We start from the raw sequence: 23,634 nt of genomic DNA on the forward strand, positions 1-23,634 counted from the left end.
ATATTAACTTTATCGTGAAAAGTCATAGGACTTTTTTTATTCGTATTTCAATAAAGAATATAAAAAAAAATTGTCCGGTTGAAAAATAACAATTCCTTGCAATTGTTTAAACAATTTCAGTTTAAACAATATGGCACGGGGTTGCCCCATGGCAACATGCATTTATATCACCAGTAGGACAATTTAAAGAGGATCGCATAAAAAAATTGAGGTGGAATAGTTTTCGGTACTCATGCGCCAATTCCTCCTGGACTATCAGTGTTTGGAAAGTTACTTGGCGAATTGTTCGCGGGTATTTAAATGAGGCGTAATGATTGATTATTTAAAAACGAGTCTTGTCAACATTGTCATATTCAGTGTTGTGACACCACGATGTCGACACGTAAACAAAACGAAATATTATAACATAATGTACTAGGCAAGATGAAATGGAATCTTGGAGCCCTCGTTCGACGCACTCCTCTCTTTTACAGACAAGGGAATAATAAATACATAGTAATAAGTATCACCGCGAGGACGGCAGTTAAATTATCTTTTAAAATAATCGGAGAACCCGTCGATACGGAAGCACCTCCTATCTTCATCTTCCACGGACTTTTAGGGAACAAGAAAAATTGGGATGTCGTTGGAAAAACTATTCTGAATATGACAAAAAGGACGGTAGTCTCTGTAGATTTGCGAAATCACGGAGACAGTCCACATGCGAACTCCCATAAATACGAAGATCTAGCTGAAGATATATTGCAATTGCTGAAAAAGTTATCTATAGAGAAAGTAAGCCTTGTCGGCCACAGCATGGGTGGTAGAGCATGCATGTGCTTAGCGCTATTAGAGGTGATTTTAAATTAGTTATTTCTAGAGGTGGAATGTTTTATAGGACATTATTAGTAGTATTTTTTTGATGCGATGTATACCCATTTCTAATCAGACTAGGCCACAGATGAGATACCTAAACATTATTGACTCATTGATGGTGGTAGAACACTTTGTGGTTCGACTCCGGCGGCACCACCGCCACACCTATTTCTACCTAATAACAGCAGTGTTAGGCGCTGCTGTGTTCCGGTTTGAAGGGTGTGGTAAGGGAGACAGACTTTTCCGAGGCGTTCCAGCTTAGTCCTCAGGGGTAGCGGCGCATCTGTGGCCGACCTCAGGTAGGAATATCTAATCCTATCTGGGGTTGATTGCAGATGTCCATGGGCGGCAGTAGCCACTTACCATCAGGTGGACTGCATGCTCGTCTGCTACTCCTATATTATATTAAAAAAAAAAAAAAAGGTAAGAGTAAGTAGGTAAGTAAGTTACATTACCTCAGTAAGTTAAATTGCATACATTACTCTTACATTATGAAATCCAGCTTATGCCACCTGTGACAGACTGTTGACTCTGTTTGGTGGTGATTAAAACTTCAGATTGAAATGACCACTTAAGACTATATAATATGATTGCCCATTTAAAGTGATAAATGAGGAAGACCTTATTGATTCTGAACCTGAAAATTCTCAAATATACGATAAGACTTAGTCCATCTTAGCACTTATGGCTGGCAATTCTCCGTATTCCGATAAGACCAATAATCACAAAAAAAAAACAATTACGATGATAATCATCAACTTTTCTTTCAGCCGCAGCTCATTGCCGGTTTATTAGTCGTAGACATATCCCCAGTTTCAACTTCCAAACATTTGAGCACATTTTTCCCGAAGCTTTTTGCTGCTATGAAAGCTATTAATTTTAAGGGCCAAAAAAACGTTGCAAATTCAAAAATAATGGCGAAGAAACAGCTTAAACCAGTTATCACTGATGATGTGACCATGAACGCGGTTTTGTCGAATATAAAGGCGAAGACCGACCACACAATCGGCTGGGGATGTAATTTGGATGTTATAATTAAATACTTTAATTATATAGAAACATTTCCACAAAATCTATCGGAGAAAGAATATTCTGGCCCTACACTATTCGTTGGTGGCCAACTCTCGGAGTATATTCCGTAAGTAGTAAGTAGTACAGAGTAGTTCCGTAAGTACATATGAGACGAACATGTTAGCCCTCAGGAGTGACGTATCTGTGATCGGCTTCAGGTACGACCAGTTTTCTTTGGAGTTGACTACAGATGTTAATAGACAACAGTAACCATTTAGGTGTACTGCATGCTCCCTACTTCACTGTTATAATAAAATCGCAGATATATCATTTTCACTTCCACACGTCTAATCTTCTATATCTATAAATATAGTTCAAAAAACTAAAAAAACATGCTTTTATGATAAAATCAAGTAAAAAGTAGAAAAGTATTCTATTTCATTCTTTCATACATGCAGGATAAGATAAGGATGTATGACGATCTGTTTCGACTGAAAAACGGAGTTACTCACTGACAAACATACAAGTGAAGCTAATAAAAATAAAGCGTGTAAAAATGAAGCTTAATAAATCATAAAATTTATTATAAATAATTATTTTATTATCATTTTACATATATCAGAAATGACCTTCCATCACAAGGACTGTAAGACTAATATTACTCAAAATATATATATATATATATATATACCATAGGTATTCAATAAAAACATACATTAAATTTCTCTCATCCTATTTATTTTAAGGTGGTAGAACCCTTTGTGGTTCGACTCCGGCGGCACCACCGCCACACCTATTTCTACCTAATAACAGCAGTGTTAAGCGCTGCTGTGTTCCGGTTTGAAGGGTGTGGTAAGGGAGACAGACTTTTCCGAGGCGTTCCAGCTTAGTCCTCAGGGGTAGCGGCGCATCTGTGGCCGACCTCAGGTAGGAATATCTAATCCTATCTGGGGTTGATTACAGATGTCCATGGGCGGCAGTAGCCACTTACCATCAGGTGGACTGCATGCTCGTCTGCTACTCTTATATTATAAAAAAAAAAAAAAAAAAAAAAAAAAAACCTTATAAACATGTTATTTCTTGTAGAGCAGACGACCTGACTGGTATCAGAAAAATGTTTCCTCGTGCGGTCATCGCCTATGTTCCGAAAACTGGCCACAATGTCCACGCTGATGATCCGAAGACATTTCTCGAAATCGCTATTGCTTTCCTTAAAACAAATTAATACATGTAGATTAGATTCTAAGTGATTCGACCTGTCTATTTATTAGATGGTAGAACCCTTTGTGGTCCGATTCTTGAGGAACTACCGCTAAATCTATTTCTGCTTAGTAATAACGGTTAAGTGCTGCTGTGTTTCCTTTTGGAAGGTGTAGTAAGGGAGACATACTAATTGCAATGAATCTGTGACCAAACTCAAGTAGCATTCTAATCGTAAGTGGTCATAGTGCTCGTACACAGGTGTGGTGGTGGTGGTGGAGCCATGGTGGTCAAAATGTAATTAACCCCAAATAGGATTGAAATTGACGTTGAATCTTGAAGTCTAGCTAACGTTGTGTCTGAGTTAAAGGGTCTAATGTCTACCTTTCCACAGCCCTTAAACTTGACTGTATTTATAGTAGTACTTGCAGATAACAATAATGTGTCAGAAGAAAAGGTGATCTGTTTTAGCAATATTTCAATACTGAAATCGTATAATTGTAAAATTGTAATTTATGTAAAGAAAAAACGTGGAGACCGCTAAAAATAAAAAATCTTAGGCAATATTTTGTTTTATTTTATCATAGATTAGTAAAGATTACTCACTCCTAACAAGAAAATGTAAACAGTTTTGAGAATTGAAATAGTTGCGTAAAAAGTTTTGCCACGTCTCCGTGCTAAAATGTCCCTAAAATATTTGAAATAATTATTGATTTATTATGTAAATTACGCAGTATTAGTTATTCGTTCGTAAATTTTCTCTAAAACTGTTTTTATTTGTCAAGAATTAAAAAAAAGAACTTACTAATAAGCCGTTTGTGGCATCATTCAATTTCAAGCCGGCGAAGTATCGTTACTAATCTATGTATTTTATTATTAAGTTTCACGAAGTAATTGTCTTATTTTTGGTTCAGGTTGGTATTGGTTATAAGTTTTGCTATATACCTAAAAGAGAATACCCACAAGAGCCATAGTATATCTCTTTGTTAGAAACATTTTAGAGTCAATCAGACTGTATACTTTTTTAATAAACCTATTCGTCTCACATGACTTATTGACACAAGGATACAACACCAATTAGGTACATTGTCATTTGTCATTCATAGCTTAAAAAATTCTGCACAATTAATAATTGTATTTACTTTTTGCAACTTTCACAAATGTTAAATATAATAAATAATGATAAAAATAATAAACGACACTACTGTTTAAAATCTACCGGTTTATAATAGAAATGAGAATAGCAAACCTAAAGCATGAGTTACAAAAATGTCTGTTAAATACCACGTCTATATCCTTTATTAAGAGAACTGCTGTGGATTTGGCATACAAAATCCATGGCCAAGCCGCCGTTGATAAGGAACCCGTTGTGGTCCTTCACGGTTTACTTGGATCTAAGAAAAACTGGGAAAGTATGTGTAAAATGATCAATTCCGTTACGAAGAAGTCGGTGATCGGTGTCGACGCACGGAACCATGGAGAAAGTCCACATACTGAGAGTCATTCCTACGTGGAGCTCGCGTCAGACGTTGCCCAGCTCTTGACTAAATTAGGGACCCCTAAATCAGTCATCATTGGACACAGTATGGGTGGTAGAACGGGCATGGTGTTAGCTCTTACAGAGGTAAATACAAGACATCTAATAAGAATGCAAAATCTGTATTTTAGTGTTGAAATAGAAATCTAGCTCGTTTACTAGCATAATTCAAAAGATACGAGATAATATTAGAAACGGCTGAACCGATTTTAACGGAATTTCATATTCTTTTTAATTATAGGTACTCTTTAACAACTTGCATAATGTATTTTAATATACCTAAAATGAATTTGGTTTCAACGATTTCATCAGGTTAATCGAAATAACTTACATATTTTTGGCAATCGACCACCATGCTCTTCTCACTACAAATATTTGCCACAAACATATATATCGAGATAATAGTACATTACGATACGCGTGGCCAAAGTAGCCTATTTTTGCACGGCGTGAAGTTAGCGCCCGAGCGCAGCGAGGGTGCTAAACGCCGTGCACATAATAAGCTACTTATGTCACCAGTATCGTATACTATTTTATAGCTCGTGTGACATAAACCCGCTTATACTTGTGAAGTAATATGAAAAAATATGATAATTATTTTGAAACTTATAAATGATTGAAACTAAAAGTTATGAACTAAAAACACAATAAAAATGTGACACAACCAAAACCATTGAAATTAGATGTGACGAAGTCTTGATTTAGAAAATTTAGTAATTATTCTGCTCTTGTGATAAAGACAAATCTAACAGCATACATACGTCGAAATCTATCAAGCCATTTAGGCTACATACAGGCGTCTAGACCAATGACTTATAATGGGAACTCCACCTAAACGTATTAAAGAAACATAATATGATAAGCAATCACATAATGTACTAATACATGACTACAGCCACATTTTGTGTGACATGTGCATTTAAATTCCAGAAAGTCGCCAAATCGCAACTAAGAAGTTACTATAAAAACAAAAACCCGATTGCTAAAATGCCTATGTTATCTCCACAATTTACGACGAATCCAACGACACATCATATGTCAAAATTAGTGAAGTCGTTTGAGTTTGCTAAAGAATGAAAAATACATACGTAACAAACATATAGTCGAAAAACATTACCTTCCTAAATCGGTTTAAAAAGCTTTTCTTCATAAACTCCATTATCCAAATTTTCGATAATCCGAATGCCACAAATGCGACAACAAATAGGTCGCTTAGTCGAGATTCTACTGGAGTAGTATTATGGCTAATTTTGATAATGATTCCTAATTTAAATATCTCCTACTATGGTGTGTAGCGAAAATACACAGTCAAAACAAACAATAAAACTCGATAAAGCCCAACAGTTAGTCTTATAGTGATGCTATTTCTTAGTATATACACAATGGCAAAAACATTTATAAATACGTCTAAAATAAAATATTAACATAATTATAGCTTTAAACAAAATACTCATTACTCATTTTTATTTTTTAAATGGCATTTAAAAGTATGAAACGTTCATAGCTATGTTTATTTTTTACAACTGTGAGGGTAGTGTATTAATATTCGTACGGTGTAAAAATCGGCTACTTTGGACACAGAAATGCGAGGCTAAAATGCGGGTTTAGGTCACAGAGTGCTATAAAACGACATTTCAAAAATTATGTACCTCCATTTGCATGCAGTACAATTTTGTTGTCGGTAGTTTGTTGTTGTTTGTCTTTCCGTCAATAAGACAAAATAAAATTTACTCTAGTTGACCCGGTAAACTTTGTACCGCCTCAAATATATTTCATATAAAATATAGCCTATGTTACTCGTGGATAATGTAGCTTTCGAATGGTGAAAGAATTTTTAAAATCGGTCCAGTAGTTGTTGATTACAATCATTACAATCAAACAAACAAAAAAGTTTTCCTCTTTATAATACTAGTATAGATAATCATAGATAGAGCCGTGGTTCAAGACCATGTTGTCGATGTATAGCATAATATCCAAATACGTTTCAGCCCACAAAGGTAGCCAGTTTAATTGTTGTCGACGTCTCGCCCGTATCCACACCGGGTATCCTCAACGACTTCTTCCCAAAACTTCTAGACGTGATGAATTCTGTAAACTTTAATGGAATTGATAACTTAAGCAAAGCGAGAGCTAAAGCTAAGGAAAAACTAACATCATCAGGCCTGATAGAGCCAGGAACAATGGGGTTTATAATAATGAATATCGGCGTGAGATCCAACAAAAGTATAGGATGGATGTGTAATACTAATGTTTTAAGGAAACAGTTTGCAGAAATTGCTACTTTTCCAAATGAAATGGCAGGAAAACAATATAAAGGTCCATGTTTGTTCGTCGGTGGTGATCAGTCTAATTACATTCCGTAGGTATTATCAATATTTTCCTGTTTTTAAACGTTAACATGCTATGAATGTATGTATACTATTTAATAGACAATGTAAGTATTTTGTAATAAATATAATAGTATAATACGAACTTGGAGAACACCTCCTTGGTGACGACTGCCGCTAATAGACGTCTGTAACTAATTCCATATAGATCAGTGTTCCAGCTGAAGCCATCACAGATGTCACTTAAAACTAAGAAGATTGCCCCATATGTAAGTCAGCCGGCATTCTGGCACCTTTTCACCGAAATGGAAGAACTACTTCATGTCAGAAATAGGTGTGGTGGTTTTACATGCTCGATCGGACTACACTGTGTTCAAATTCTACAAGTTTTTTTTTAATATTATACGGGAGTAGCAGACGAGCATGCCGTCCACCTGACGGTAAGCGGCTACTGCCGCCTATAAACAAGTGTAATAGCCAGATAGGATTAGATATTCCTACCTGAGGTCAGCTACTGATGCGCCGCTACCCTTGAGGACTAAGCTGGAACGCCTCGGAAAAGAATGTCTCTCTTACCAAAACCTTCAAACCAGAACACAGCAGCGCTTAACACTGCTGTATTAGGTAGAAATAAGTGTGGCGGTGGTGCCGGGGGAGTCGAACCACAAAGGATTCTACGACCTTCAATAGGGAGTTCTATAGTATTCTATAAAGAGGTGTATTTATAAAGATGGAAACATCAATACTTAACTTGCAGACCGGGAGACATTGCAGGGATAAAAAAGTATTTTCCAAGGGCTGACCTGAAATACGTTGCCGGAGTCGGCCACAATGTCCACGCGGAAGATCCTACATCATTCCTCAAAATTGTGACTAAGTTTCTGAGCTGACGGTTTTGTACAAAGGTGTTATTTATTAAAGATTTTTTTTCGACGCTTTGTCTCATATATACCTAATTTAATATCATACGAGTAAGTAAATTATTATTTAAATAATTTTGTTAAGTAACTGGAATAAAATGTAGATTGATTTTACAATAAAGAGCGGTAGCTCCCGCTCTTTATGAAAAATTCCATGAAAAATTCCAGAACTTTAATTCTAAGGCATCAGTAAGCACCTACTTATATTAAAGATTGCAAAGCTTTAGCTTTAAGAAACTCGGCCTCTTGATCGAAGGGTCCGAGGTTCGAATCCCAGACCTCCAATCTTTCAAAGTTATGTGCGTATTTCAAATTAATTACCACTTGCGTCAACGTTGAAGGAAAATATCATGTTGAAACCTGCATGCTTTAGAATTCTTTAAGAAATAAGTTTTCAAAGGTGTGTGAAGTCTACCAATACGCACTTGGCCAGCGCGGTGATTAAGTGATGGCTTAAACTTTCCCATTCTGAGAGAGGACCCGTGCCCAGCACTGGGACATCAATGGGTTGACGATGATGATGATACTTTAAACTCTTTCTCTAGGTACCTACCTTTTGTATGATAACATATTTAATTAATGCTTTCTATTTGAGTAATAAAAGTAAAATTAATTTATATTTCATGTTATATATAGAATAATAACGTCAAAACAAATAATAATACAGGATTATTATTATTTGTTTTTTTATACGTTATTATTATGTAGTTAGTAAAATAGTTAATGTTAGTAGAATAATCCTGTATTATTATTTGTTTTGACGTTATTATTCTATGCGTATCTAAAGGTTCTAGGTACATACCCTAACATATTGTTCTCACACGTGTTATCAGTCCCGTTTTGTGGTTTTGCACACTATCATTGCGCTCGGCTCTTTAAGGACCGATTCCCATTGGCATCTATTGGTTAATAACAAATTAATAGAAAATAAGAAACGGTGGTCGGAAAATCATTTTTGACGACCATATATTTAATGTGAGAACATCACCTTCTTTCTAACGACTCGCCTCGTTCCACTGCATAACGCGATGAAACATCTAATACAGCGTTTCCCAACCTTTTTCAGTCCACGGACCCTTAGGAAATCAAGCAGTTTTCACGGACCCCCTTAATGAAATAAACAGCAAAAAAACGGATTTGGTATTTATTTTATTTATTATAGATACAAATACAGAAGGTTTATTATGAAATTTATAAAAAAAATATTTTTTCTAATAAAACTGGTTTGCTGACTTTTCGTTCTGCGGCCTTTTTGCATTTAATGAACTATTTATGTATGGTCCAGAGATGACACCGCGGACCCCCAGGGGTCCGCGGACCACAGATTGGGAAACGCGGATCTAATATTTTACATATTTGTGTGTCAAAATGGCGTAGAGATCGTCTTCTGATAGTGCAGGAGTGACACATGTTATCAATATATGCACGCCCTGAGTAAAAAAATGTAATAGGTACCGAAACTCGATTAAAACCTATGCGATCTGAACTAGAATGTTAGTGTGGATTGACCCTAAGGAAAACCGATATAAAATCACCGTACCTGACTTGTTACCCCCATTCCACTTCACAGTTTCTGTGAAGTGAGTAACTATTTTCGTTTTTTAAATTTTATTTCATTTAAAGTTCATTAATATTCCACCATGGCCGATGTTGCCCAAAACCTGCAACTGCTCTTCGACCGTCCAGGAGAGTCGATGCTCACGCCGAAAGGTGATGAAGATGCATTGTTTCTGCTGACCGAAGAGTTCTTGGTAAGTCTCAATGTAATTTTTTTGATCACGAGGTTCAAACCTTTAAAAGGTACCCGGTGCCGTAGGGATCGACGCCGTGTTATGTCGGATTTTTACCGCACTAAAACCCTCCGGTGGCCGTCCTCGACGCCGCGTAGAGGGCTCCGGGAAATCTAAAGACACGCAACCGGATTCTTTCAAGGGAGCTCTCCGCTGGAGGAGCAATTAACGCTCCTCCTGAACCACTTAAAAATAAGTGAAGTAATCTATAAAGGTCGTAATACACGGATTACATCATACCATGTATAAATTTTATTCTAATAATCTTTGAATTAAAGCAAAATAGATCATCACCACCTTCAAACTCGAGGGTGCAAAAGGTCTTCCAACTCGAAGGCGCAATTGATCTTTTATCTTAAGGTGGTAGAACCCTTTGTGGTTCGACTCCAGCGGCACCACCGCCACACCTATTTCTACCTAAAAACAGCAGTGTTAAGCGCTGCTGTGTTCCGGTTTGAAGGGTGTGGTAAGGGAGACAGACTTTTCCGAGGCGTTCCAGCTTAGTCCTCAGGGGTAGCGGGGCATCTGTGGCTAACCTCAGGTAGGAATATCTAATCCTATCTGCGGTTGATTACATATGTCCATGGGTGGCAGTAGCCACATACCATCAGGTGTACTGCATGCTCGTCTGCTACACCTATATTATAAAAAAAAGCTCAAGGACACAAAAGCTCATTAAATTCAATGGCAAATTCAAATTTTAAAGGGCACTCATGACATTACTTGCAACACTGCACATTATTTATCAACCATTTTAAAATTATCTCTAACAAGTACGAATGGCACTGGCGCATTCCGACCATCATTTTGATGAATATTTTTTTCCAGCCTAAGGATTACGAAAACATCGGCATCGAGATAAACAACCGTTTCGGTGAAAATGCCACCAGGACCATTCCCCTGCAGAACCTGCAGCAGGTTCCCAGCTTCACGAAAGCCAGGAAACTGCCGGCAGACGCCGACTTCTCTATCTTCCTGCCTGCTCACCAGGAAATGGCTGATGAAGTCATTGATGTTCTTATGAGTAAGTCTGAGAGCATATAGACTAAAATAAATAGGAAATATAAAAAAAACCGTTTAATTGGTTAATTTTACGTTTTAATTCATATCCGACCCAGTTCGATTCTCGTTCAAATAGACATCGAAATATCGAGTTTTCTGTTCTGTGCTTAGCCATGTATGTATTTTCCATTGTTTTTCAGGGAAATCGCTACATCCTTCGTGACTCCTCATTTTGTCTTTTTGAAAATAATATTAATATTATTATTTGTAGTAATATACCGATTTTATACATATGTATTTGTTCATTACTAAAATAAAACTGCTCAGACTTCTGTTCTGATTAACTTATAATATTAATTTGTTACTGACGATAAATAACAAAGGCGATAGGCATTTATAAGAGGAATAAAGATTATATGTGCTCGTTTCATTCTAGAGGTGCCTGAAAACAATCTTCAACAGTTCCTGTCAACGTGTGTGTTCTCAAGAGTGAACCTGAACCCTCAACTCTTCAATTACTGCTACTCCGTCGCGATTATGCACAGGTGTGTATACCCCATAGATTAGTAAAGATACTTCGCCGCCTTTTAATTGAATGAAGCCACAAACGGCTTATCAGTAAGTTATTTTTTTTTTAATTCCTAACAAATAAAAACACTTTTAGAGAAAATTTACGAATAAATAACTAATACTGCGTAATTTACATAATAAATAAATAATTATTTCAAATATTTTAGGGACATTTTAGCACGGAGACGTGGCAAAACTTTTTTACGCAACTATTTCAATTCTCAAAACTGGTTACCTTTTTTTGTTAGGAGTGAGTAATCTTCACTAATCTATGGTATACCCACTTAATTTAGAACCAAAAAATCTAACACTCAAATTCCTAAAGTCTGTTAAATGTAAAAACAAACTGAGTTACAAAAACAAACTTAATTGATAATGGAATAATAAGAAAATACTAACACCCTGCCATAAGTATTGCTCCCATAGTTTTTAACACAAAATTACAAATAACTGTAACTACTTAAATCCAAAAAATCTTGGAAAGGATCGCGAGGCATTACGTTGAAGTGTTATTTGTTATTAAATTGTTATACCTTATATATTATAAATGTACGTAATTTTTATTACTTACATACTTATTGTTGTTTAGGAAAATCGACAAAACTTCTTTAAAGTGCTTTACGTCCTTTAAACTTAAACGAAAAACTTATTTTTCTGATAGCACTTAAAATTGATAAATGCTGCCGCCCATGGACATCTGTTATGAACCTCAGATAGGATTAGATATTCCTGCCTGAAGTCGGCCACAGATGAGCTGGTACCCGTGATAACTAAACGGAAAATAATGTCTTCCTTACCACACCCTTTAAACCACAACACAGCAGCACTTAACACTACTATTAATAGACAAGAATACATGTATAGGAAGTACCTACATAGATACATTATTTATCCTTATGTATGTTCCTATAATGGTGGTTTAAAAAGTAGTTATAAATCTATTTATCCTCATAGAACATAATAACATGGTTTAATTTTGAATCATAGATTAGTAAAGATACTTCGCCGCCTTGAAATTGAATGACGCCACAAACGGCTTATCAGTAAGTTCTTTTTTTTTAATTCCTAACAAATAAAAACATTTTTAGAGAAAATTTACGAATAAATAACTAATACTGCGTAATTTACATAATTAATAAATAATCATTTCAAATATTTTTGGGACATATTAGCACGGAGACGTGGCGAGACTTTTTTACGCAACTATTTCAATTGGCTACTTGACACTTTTTGGGAAACTGTTTTAATGAATTCATATACGTATTATATATGCCTTTCATTGATCATTTTTTCGAATAAAGGGCTATTTATTAATAAAAAACATATTTTTATTACGGTAAACGGAACGTTACGCCAAAACAGGCGGTCAAGTGTCATTTCGTAGCGTGACGTCAACACATTGAAAATATAGAAATAAACTTCGACGCTACACATACTTCAGGGGAAATCTTGGGAATTATTTAACGATGTAGTGACGTCACACTCATTTGAGGCAGCACTGTCGCCGTTTTGGGATTTAAAATCCACAGATAAAAAATCGAAAATTTCTTTTTAAAAATTAAAATACTTAGAACGTATTAAAAAATAAACGAAATACTGCATAATTTATGTTTACTTATAAGCTATCATATCCAACTTATTTCATATTTTATTGTTATAACTGTCAAGTACCCAATTCTCAAAACTGGGTACATTTTCTTGTTAGGAGTGAGTCATCTTTACTAATCTATGTTTAGAATACTAATGAATTTTATGGCTAAGTAATTTAACTATGGGTAATATGCATAAAACAATGACGTTTAAACACTAAGTACGCCGCGCGAGGGCGACTGGATTCGACAAACTACTTACAATTACCTGCTTTTGTATGTTTCAAGTTTTGCTAATAACGTATCTTTAGTTATTATATCAATGACTGTATTACAACATTCCTTGTGAAATGAATTCCTCATCTAGTACCTAATCTATGTCTAATACATAGTCATTCTGCGCTCTCATCAGATTCCACAATTAAATTTATTTGATACCATCTTAATTCCAACGTCACTTATAAGGTATTTTTATTGAACCTTTCCCGTTCTGCTTTATTTTATTTTTTTCGTCACCATAATGTATTTTTCCTCCCGCCCAAACCGCCTTCTATTTTCAAATTGACGTCTTTTTTAATTCGATGTGTCACTTACATCTATTAAACCAGATACTATTTAAGTGTCTTTTTTTTTAAATTGTTATAAAAATAATTAATTAAATCCGGAAATCATGACACATGTTTATTTTCCTTAATATAGGTAGGTATTGGTACCGAAACAAGAAAAAAATCGCTGTTTTGTTTATTATAAAGTATAACATATTTTACAATTAAATATTAAGTATAATATACTTTACAATTTACTTACAACCCTAAATCAAGTTATAAATGCGAATTTGTGTTTGTTTATTAGTTTGTTACTTTCACGCCTTAACTACAGTTTTTTTTAAATATAGGAGTAGCAGACGAGCATACAGTACACCTGATGGTAAGTAGCTACTGCCGCCCATGGACGTCTGTAATCAACCCCAGATAGGATTAGATATTCCCACATGAGGTCGGCCACAGATGCGCCGCTAACCCTTAGGACTAAGCTAGAACGCCTCGGAAAAGTCTGTCTCCCTTACCACACCCTTTAAACCGAAACACAGCAGCGCCTAACACTGCTGTTATTAGGTAGAAATAGGTGTGACTATGGTGCCACCGGAGCCCAACCACAAAGGGTTCTACCACCTTCAAGCCACCACCTACATTACCGAATGTCATAAAATTTTGTACACGCGTTGTCTGGGGTTCATAAAAAAATATTGGGTACCTTGTATCCCGAAAATAGACCTCTGGATACTGTACACTGTGTATAAGAAAACCCGCTCATATAAATTGTTAAACTTTGATAGATATTGTATACTAATAGCTAATATTAGCTAATTTGAAAAAAACCTTATTCTACGTGATTTCTTTTTTTTTGTCCATTTCGTTCCTTGTCCTTTACTTTACCGTAATAAGATACTTTAATGTTACTTGCCGTAACATTTAAGGACTTATTTAAGTAGGATTGTGATCAAGTTTACCAGAATTATTTTAAAGACAATTTTAAAGTTGTAGAAGCCTTCGAAAATCGACTATGAACCTTTAGTACCTACAAGTTGTAGCTAAACAGCGCTTAGATAACAGCGCAATTTTCGTTACATTCTGAAGGTGGTAGAACCCTTTGTGGTTCGACTCTGGCGGCACTACCGCCACACCTATTTCTACCTAATAACAAGTGTTATGCGCTGCTGTGTTTTGGTTTGAAGGGTGTGGTAAGGGAGACATACTTTTCCGAGGCGTTCCAGCTTAGTCCTCAGGAGTAGCGGCGCATCTGCGGCCGACCTCAGGTGGGAATATCTAATCCTATCTGGGGTTGATTACAGATGACCATGGGCGGCAGTAGCCACCTACCATCAGGTGGACTGTATGCTCGTCTGCTACTCCTATATTATAAAAAAATATATGACAAAATTTAGTATCTGCACGATCAGAGGCGTTGCATGGACGAGTATCTAATAATTATAAGCGGACTCAATATCGAAGGTCGATCCGATTAAAAAAAAGTAATAATTCACACAAAGGATATCGGAGGCAAAAAATATTTTATTTTGTAACCGAGGTGTCAACGCTACGCAAAGCTCTGCCTTATACAAATAGTATTAAGCGCTGCTGTGTGTTTTAAGACGTGTAGTAAACGGTAAGATAGGTACATTTATGGCAACGTTCCAAATTAGTCCTCAAGCGCACGAGTATTTTGGCCTCTGGTAACTCAAATTCTATCTGGAGTTGATTACACATGTCCTTGGGCTATGATTGCTACTTACTTCAGGGGACATTCTCGGTTGTTACTTCTATAATATTAAAATACATTCTTACAGACGTGACACCCGCAATATCCCGGTTAACAACTTTGCTGAATCATTTCCGTCTAAATTCATGGACTCCAAGGTGTTCGCCCAAGCCCGTGAGTCTGCGGCTGTAGCTGCCCAGGGAGGACCGGTAATTATACTTATTTGAACCATAATTAAGGTGCGTTATATCTATAGACAGAGTGTGTCAAATGTGCCCAGACAAATTCGTCATAGTCGTAGAACAAAGATGGGTTTAACAAAAAAATACTTTTTTCATATTTGAATAACATATTGTCTAAATGTTATTACTGCACTACAGAAAAAAATCTATGTATTTTAGTTTTCAAATTAATCAGTCGGTATACCGACGGATTCGAAATGCGCTCATAGTAAAATGATATATGTGAATAACTTGAAATGGCTGCCCTGTAAAGTTTGGTATTTGTTAAATCCGACTTTGTTCTACGACTATGACGAATTGTTCGCCTCTCAATGTGGGGACGATACGCGCGCGGGTGGCCTGTCGCCCCACTCCACAGGTCCACAGACACTCAGGCTTCAGCCTACAGCAGTGACCGCAGACGGACGCTCGCGATCATTTCGCAACCAACCATATCAAAACCATTAAAATACAGTCCACCATAGATATACTACTAATAAAGACGTAGATGAGTCATACACGTTCGAAATTTGGCACATGATTTTTGGGTTAATTGGCCTATGACAACTTAGTCACGGGCCGCGCGCCTCTCTGAATAGTCGCTCCTATGTCAAAGTTTCTGTGTTGAAAATATAATATTTGTAAAGTAGTGTGCATATCTCGCAATGAGTGCCACTAACAAGCGCCGATTGTTTTGTTAGTAACCTATCTACGTCTTTATTAGTAGTATGTCTATGCAGTCCACTCTTTTATTTCAAGCCCTATGCGTGTTATGTGCGCTAACACAAATTGTATTTTCCTGTACAATGTGTATTGACGTATTTATATCTATATATTTATATAACCGACGAGAAACGGGACATCATTCACTGTAATGTTCACTATTAGTAAAATCCACAAAATAGCATTACATAAGATCACTCAATTCTTCTTAGTAAAACACCACGTTTACAATGCCTACAAAGACAGATTGTTATTTAGGTATGATTATGTTTCAGCGTATTCCCATTATCATCCCAAGGGATTACACTGCGACCGACTTGGACGTTGAGCACCGCATAGCGTACTGGCGTGAGGATCTCGGCATCAACCTCCACCATTGGCACTGGCATCTCGTGTACCCCTTCTCTTCCACCATCAGATCCATCGTAGACAAGGACCGTCGAGGCGAACTCTTCTTCTACATGCACCAACAAGTTATTGCGCGGTATGTATCCAAATAAATTTTTCGGTACTTCATCGATTTGAAGTTTTCAAAGGTAATTTAAAAGAACTACAATTTCTATGTCACACAGTATTGTAGCTAAGGGCTGGCTGCAGAGTGAGATGACAGGAATACACACGTCAAGAGGGCTTTATAAAAATCGTACACATTACTGTACGAGTATATTTGGAAGTTGGAATTTAGTTTTTTTTTTCAGCACATCACAGAAATTGATCACAGAAATGAGATAAAACGGAATTATAAGGCACCTCGTAAACATAATATACTACAAAATTATTCGTCTATATCAGAATAAATCATTTTGCAGGTACAACTGCGAGCGTCTCAACAACGCGTTGGCTAGAGTGAAGAAGTTCAGCAACTTCAGGGAGCCCGTCGCCGAGTCATACTTCCCCAAGATGGACAGTCTGACGTCAGCGCGCGGCTGGCCACCGCGGCAAGCCAACATGCGCTGGTACGACCTCAACCGTCCCGCAGACGGCATTGTCATGCCCATCTCCACCATGGAGAAGTGGAGAAGCAACATTGAGGAAGTAATCGCGACTGGAATAGTTCAGAAGGTAAGATAATCTATATATTATTAATACCCAATGGGTCGTCGTATCTTATTCATATTACGACGCACATAATATGTAAAATCTATTTTTCACGATTAATCCTTGGAGTAAGAAGATGATTTTCCCAATGTATGGACTGCAGGAATGTTTCTCATTTTTTTTTGATCAAATTTCGACGAATGCGCGATCCTAGTATCTATTAATGGATTTATGTGATAAACTATCTATCTAGACATCTGTCGTTTCTATTTACAGACTCCTTCCTTAGTAGCTAGTTTTTCTTGTCTGTTGCAATATAAAAACAGATAGGAACATAAAGTAAATTGCATGTTTCTTGCAGGCGGACGGCACTACACAGCGCCTGGATGTCGACACGCTGGGCAATATTATTGAGTCCAGCATCCTATCTCCCAACCGTGAGCTGTACGGGAACATGCACAACCTCGGACACAGTTTCGCAGGCTACATGCATGACCCTGAACATCGTTACCTCGTAAGTACAAAGTGTGGTATGACCTTCCTTATGAGGTATTCCCTACGCGCTACTAAATGGGGTTCTTCAAGGAAAGTGCAAAAATAGTTCTCCTTCAAAGCCGACGATGAATTAGCGACTCCTCTGATATTGCAAATGCCCATAGGCGATGGTGATTGCTTTTTATCAGGTAGCCCGTCTGCCTTATCGTTAGATATACACAGGGCCGGATTTAGAGGTCTAGAGGCCTTGGGGCAACAAAGGAGTGGCCTGGCCCCAAAGTACTGTATAAAGGTAAAACAGCGAAAAAAATATCAAAGGAAAAGATTTTTTTTTTGTTTTTACTAGTGTTTACTAGTCGGACCTAGTAAATCCGGCCTTGGATATACATATAAAAAAGAAGTAGCCTTTCAACATCGATAATCGCACTACTCGTAGATCGTAGTACGTCGTAGTAGTATTATAGTTTTAGGATATGTTATCAAAGTCGCTATTATCACAAAATATTCAGTCGACATACCATAAATAACGAAATAAAGGAACAACAATTTTATGGGAACAACAATTTTATGTGAGACAATAATTATTCACCTATTATGGTACTTGCCTAATACCTATTAGCCAAGGGATGATGTCAAGAGTGGGCTGATATAAATATTTCGTTAAATGATCACCGATTGACCAAATGTTTTTGTGCAACAGGAATCATTCTCCGTAATGGCGGACGAAGCGACAAACATGCGCGACCCTATATTCTACCTGTGGCACGCGTTCATCGACGACCTCTTCCAGCGTCACAAGGAGTCCGCACACGTAAACCGCTACGTGATGTCCGAGGTAGGTAGACCATCAGTGACGTAACTATAGGGCAAGACTGGCAAAATGCCACGAGTCCCCGGTCTGACTGTCCCTTTGGCCTAATAGGGCCCTCGGCCTGACGGGGCCCCCAGCCCGAGAGGCTGCGAACTCAAAAGTGACCATAAAATGTCTGTAAAACAAATAAAAATAAAAGGGCGCCATGACCAAACAATCGGTAATTACGTAATAAAGTAAATTATGTCACACGTTGAGGTGGGTGGGGGTCGACGATTTGTGACAAGGGGTGGGGAGGAGTTCTAAACTTCGTCACGTCACATTTCAAAACGTAATATATCTAAAATTTTAATATGTATATAGATATAGATAATTTAAATGGAAATTAAAACAAAATGATAATTTCAATTGTCTTGCCTGTAAATAAATGCTCTTAATAAATACATTAGCAATAGCTCGTACCGGCTACAATTGATGCTCAAACTTTGCATCATTACAGCTTGAGAATCCAGGCGTGACCATCACATCAGCAAAGATCGTGAGCCCTGGATTCGATAACAACACGCTGAATACGCACTGGATGCAGAGCGACATTGACATGTCCCGTGGTCTTGACTTCTCCAACCGTGGGCCTGTGTATGTGAGATTCACGCACCTCAACCATCGCCCCTTCAGCTACGAGTGAGTATCTTACTTATACCTATTATCACTATGAGACAAGCATACAGTTTACCTGTTAGGAAGTGGCTACTGCCGCCCGTGGACATCCGTAATCTTTTTTTTTTATTTTTTTTTTTTATAATATAAGAGTAGCAGACGAGCATGCAGTCCACCTGATGGTAAGTGGCTACTGCCGCCCATGGACATCTGTAATCAACCCCAGATAGGATTAGATATTCCTACCTGAGGTCGGCCACAGATGCGCCGCTACCCCTGAGGACTAAGCTGGAACGCCTCGGAAAAGTCTGTCTCCCTTACCACACCCTTCAAACCGGAACACAGCAGCGCTTAACACTGCTGTTATTAGGTAGAAATAGGTGTGGCGGTGGTGCCGCCGGAGTCGAACCACAAAGGGTTCTACCACCTTAATCAACACCAGATAAGATTCCTATCTGATGTCGGTCACAGGATGCGTCGCTACCCCTGAGATCTAAGCTGGAATACCTCGGAAAAATATGTCCTCCTTACCACACCCTTCAAACCAGAACACAGCAATACTTAACAGTGCAGTTATTAGGCAAAAATAGGTGTGGCGTGAGTGCCACAGAAATCGAATCATAAGGGGTTTTAAGAATTTCAAAACTAAACGAAGTAGGTATATTTGACTTAAGGACAAAACGTTGTGAGACCGGTATACATGTTTGTTACTCCACGCAAAAACTACTTACATTTGGCACCGATATAATAGTTTATGACTCGAATACAAATGTAGGTCACTCTTTACTGTAAGGGAGACACGACCAGAGCCGCGGACAAAAGCTTTGTAGAACTCTATAGTATTAATACAAAACATTCGCCTTGCAACATAGATAAGCACAGATATCTCACTGCCTTGTGCTTGAAGGAAGCCATTAAATGGCTTAAACGGTTGACAAATCTGTCAGCCATTTAATGGCTGTCATGGTGTAATTTACGCGGAACAATGTCGACATGCGCAGTTAAGTGGTACAAAAACACGAATTCAAAGAAAAATGCGGATAAATATCGTTTCATTCGTAAATGATTTAAAAACGACATTTTTTTAATATTTTTCAAACATGAAAATAGATGACAGGGACAATTTCAATTGTCAAAACTGTTTACATTTTCTTGTTAGGAGTGAATAATCTTTACTAATCTATACCTTGCAACGACGCCCCCGTTTCCATACTTTTATGTTTCCAAAAGTAACGATTTTGTTACTTCCCTCAAATATTTCCATCTATTCGTGATGTTACTTTAAAAACATTATTTAAAATTTAATTATTAGATACGAAGAAAAATTTAATACGTAAATAATATTTATGTTCTGTACAAAACGCATTGTATTGAAATAAAGAGACAGGCAGACACTTAAATTTTATTTACATTTCGATTATTTATATTCAATTTAAATATTTTATTAATTCTGGAGTAGACCTTAATAGATCCTGGTAGTTTTTACAATCACCCATCACGCGGAGATTTGGATACGAATATCAAGCAGTACCCAAAAAAGACCACAACGTATATAATATGATTCCGGTGACTTTTAAAAGTCACATATCTATTAATAAATATAACTTGCTGTAAGGGCATTGACTGCACAGCTTACTAATGAAGTAGTGGCCTTGATAGGGCCAATGAAATTGCATTACTTTACATACTTCAGGTTTACAAATATATCACACGAGCATTTGCCCGCGGCTTCGCTCGCGTTACGAAGTAATATTTTCATCCCCTTTTTTATCCCCTTGGGGGTAGAATTGATCAAAATCCTAACTTAGAGGATAACTTAGTGCGTTGATAGATCACTATGTCAGTCAGTCACCTTTGAGATATATATTTAGATTTGTAATTAACTGTACCAGGTCTTACTTTGCGAAAATGCACGCTATACTTTGGTTTAAAAATACTTGGCAACAAACCGCTACCAATATGTATGATGGTATTTATTTTAAAGTATGCAAACACAAGATACGTTTACATGCAAGAAATAAAAATATAAGTACACCAATTACATACCAGAACCACTTTAAAAATTAATTTGCACCATTTGGCGGCATTTTTAAGGGGACATATTCAAATTGCAGTGCAATATACCAATACGCACTTGGCCAGCGCGGTGCACTATGGCCTAATCCTTCTCATTATGAGAGGAGACCCGTGCCCAGCAGTGGGACAGTAATGGGTTATTGATGATATTCAAATTGCAGAAATGCATAGTTATATAAGACACTATTTAGTTTTTGTTTTCGTTGACTCATTTGAAACCTGGAGAGCGGCAAATTCAAATTCCACCCCTGCAGTGCGGACTTACTCTACTGTAAAAATGACAATCAACATGGAATGCGCTTGCAGGATCAAGGTGAACAACACGGGCAGCGCGCGGCGAGCTACCGTGCGCATCTTCATCGCGCCCAAGTTCGACGAGCGCAGGCTACCGTGGATCTTCTCCGACCACCGCAAGATGTTCATCGAAATGGACCGTTTCGTCGTGCCATGTGAGCTACTTAAATTATACTACGCTTTATATAGATGTAGCGTCGAGATTTCAAAATCACCTACTTACTTTTACCCTACACCTACAGTCTACACCTATGCATTTACTTCGTCCCCACGAATTTACTTCGTGTGTCGATTTTCTTAAACCTTATTCACTATCATGATGTTGATAATAGTGGTAAAAACACAATTTTATGGGTAAATAAAACACCTATTTATAATGTATTTAAGATAATCAATATCAAGACATACAAGTAGTTACATACGTATTTGTAATAAGTTATTAAATGTCATAACTAATTTATAATTTATGTTACTTATAGTGAGCGCAGGAGAGAATACCATCACCCGCACGTCAGATCAATCAGAGTTGACGATCCCGTTCGAGCAAACGTTCCGCAACCTGCGCGCGGGGGGCGGCGAGCGGCCCTCCGAGGCGTACAACTTCTGCGGCTGCGGCTGGCCGCAGCACATGCTGGTGCCGCGCGGCACGGAGGTCGGCGCTCCGTACCAGCTCTTCGTCATGCTCTCCAATTACGAGCTGGATAAGGTCAGTTTGTTTTAACATTAGAGCAGCAAATGAGCAGGTAGTCTTTCTGGTGGTAAATGATCATTGTTTCCTAAGAACGTTGGTAACGAACTTTATAGAAAAGCGATTCTTTATGATGCGTTGCAACTCCTGGGATCCTGTTCGTCTCATGTGCACTTAAGTGACTTGCCACAGAAATGCAAAAACTGCTTCTAACTGCAATAAATAAAATAGATGGTTTTTAATTGACTTAGGTACATGTTACTGTTTAACCAACATTTCCAGGGAACAGGGTATTTCGATAAAAATAAAATGAATTTGGAATAATACATTAAGAATCAGGACAACGCAACTGAAATAGCAATATTCTAATAATTCTTTCATTATTTAGATTGAACAGCCTGATGGATCAACTCCGTCATGCGTTGAAGCGTCCAGCTTCTGCGGGCTCAGGGACAAGAAGTACCCTGACAAGCGCGCCATGGGCTTCCCCTTCGACCGGCCGTCCAGCACCGCTGCGAGCATCGAGGACTTCATCCTCCCCAACATGGCGCTCACAGACATCACCATCCGACTTCAGGATGTAGTGGAAAAAAACCCCAGGAATGTATTAAACTGAAACGTTGTATAGGCCTTTTCATTGTCGCGCGGGTTTATGTCCACGTGCGTATTTCAACTGCGTTCGCGCCATTCGTATCGTATTGCGTATTATAATTATATATTTTCATTTAGTTTTTACGGTTTATGCAAATTAGAAGAGAGCTAATTTTACCACACGATGAAATTCGTGTAAACTTTTTAAAAATTTATAATATGTAGATAGCGTTAGAAGAGGAATTTCAATATATTTTAATAAGATGAAGTTAGTGGCGAGCATGTTCATAGATAACTAACGCACTCGCGTGTGTGTAACTTACATCGATTATGTTATCTAAGTAAAAAATATGTAAGTAACGATAGGATACGAGTTGCACTAATGCAGACCAACAGTACCCTTACCAGGAGGTTTTACGTTTCGACAAATATGACTGTTTTGGTATTTGTTTACGTATTTGCCCCTACAAATTCCAATCAGCGCCCCTAGCGGATTGTGTCAGAACTAGGAAATCGTGTGGGCCAATACGTAAACAAACACCAAAACAGTCATAATTATCGAAACGTAAAAACTCCTGGTAAGGGTACAGATCCGTACCAGCGTGATAGGAAAAGGCCCTAATTCCATTTTACAGTACTAATGTGTAAAATAATAAAATGTAAATATGAAAGGCTGATAGAATAAGTTTTATGATTAAGTTAAGTTAAGTTTTGTAAATAATTATTAGAGTTACGAATTTAGAATAGGTGACCAATTTTCCTTAAATAAATACATATTGAATGCTTTTCCTTAAATAAATACATATTGACTTGCAATGCTTAATGTTTTATATTACTTCAACCTACCCAACCTATTAAAGATTGACACAATATTTTATACTTTATTTCGTTAAGAAAGCAGTTTGTAGAAATTGCTGCTTTTCCAAAAGATACTTATGGCAGGAAAACAATATAAAGGTCCATATTTGTTCGTCGATATT

The 23,634-nt window shown here is 37.4% G+C and overlaps 2 protein-coding genes across 2 annotated transcripts; both read left to right on the forward strand.

Annotated features, from left to right (window-relative positions):
- Positions 1-367: 367 nt before the first annotated feature.
- Positions 368-7,863, forward strand: LOC140746490 (uncharacterized). Its single transcript, XM_073078643.1, has 6 exons — positions 368-834; positions 1,626-1,993; positions 2,953-3,088; positions 4,265-4,690; positions 6,592-6,962; positions 7,688-7,863. The coding sequence occupies exons 1-6, from the start codon at positions 424-426 to the stop codon at positions 7,818-7,820; spliced, it is 1,845 nt and encodes a 614-aa protein (XP_072934744.1). The 5' UTR covers positions 368-423; the 3' UTR covers positions 7,821-7,863.
- Positions 7,864-9,388: 1,525 nt separating this feature from the next.
- Positions 9,389-23,440, forward strand: LOC140746325 (phenoloxidase 1-like). The gene is made up of 12 exons (XM_073078435.1): positions 9,389-9,601; positions 10,469-10,664; positions 11,079-11,187; positions 15,149-15,269; positions 16,280-16,488; positions 16,814-17,066; positions 17,404-17,556; positions 18,238-18,372; positions 18,848-19,029; positions 21,388-21,530; positions 21,855-22,081; positions 22,452-23,440. Exons 1-12 carry the CDS (start codon positions 9,491-9,493, stop codon positions 22,677-22,679), a joined length of 2,067 nt encoding a protein of 688 aa, XP_072934536.1. The 5' UTR covers positions 9,389-9,490; the 3' UTR covers positions 22,680-23,440.
- Positions 23,441-23,634: the final 194 nt, after the last annotated feature.

Source organism: Epargyreus clarus, unplaced genomic scaffold (assembly GCF_041222505.1).
Source record: "Epargyreus clarus isolate Ecla_fem2 unplaced genomic scaffold, WU_Ecla_fem_2.2 ptg000012l, whole genome shotgun sequence".
NCBI classification, from domain to species: Eukaryota; Metazoa; Arthropoda; class Insecta; order Lepidoptera; family Hesperiidae; genus Epargyreus; species Epargyreus clarus.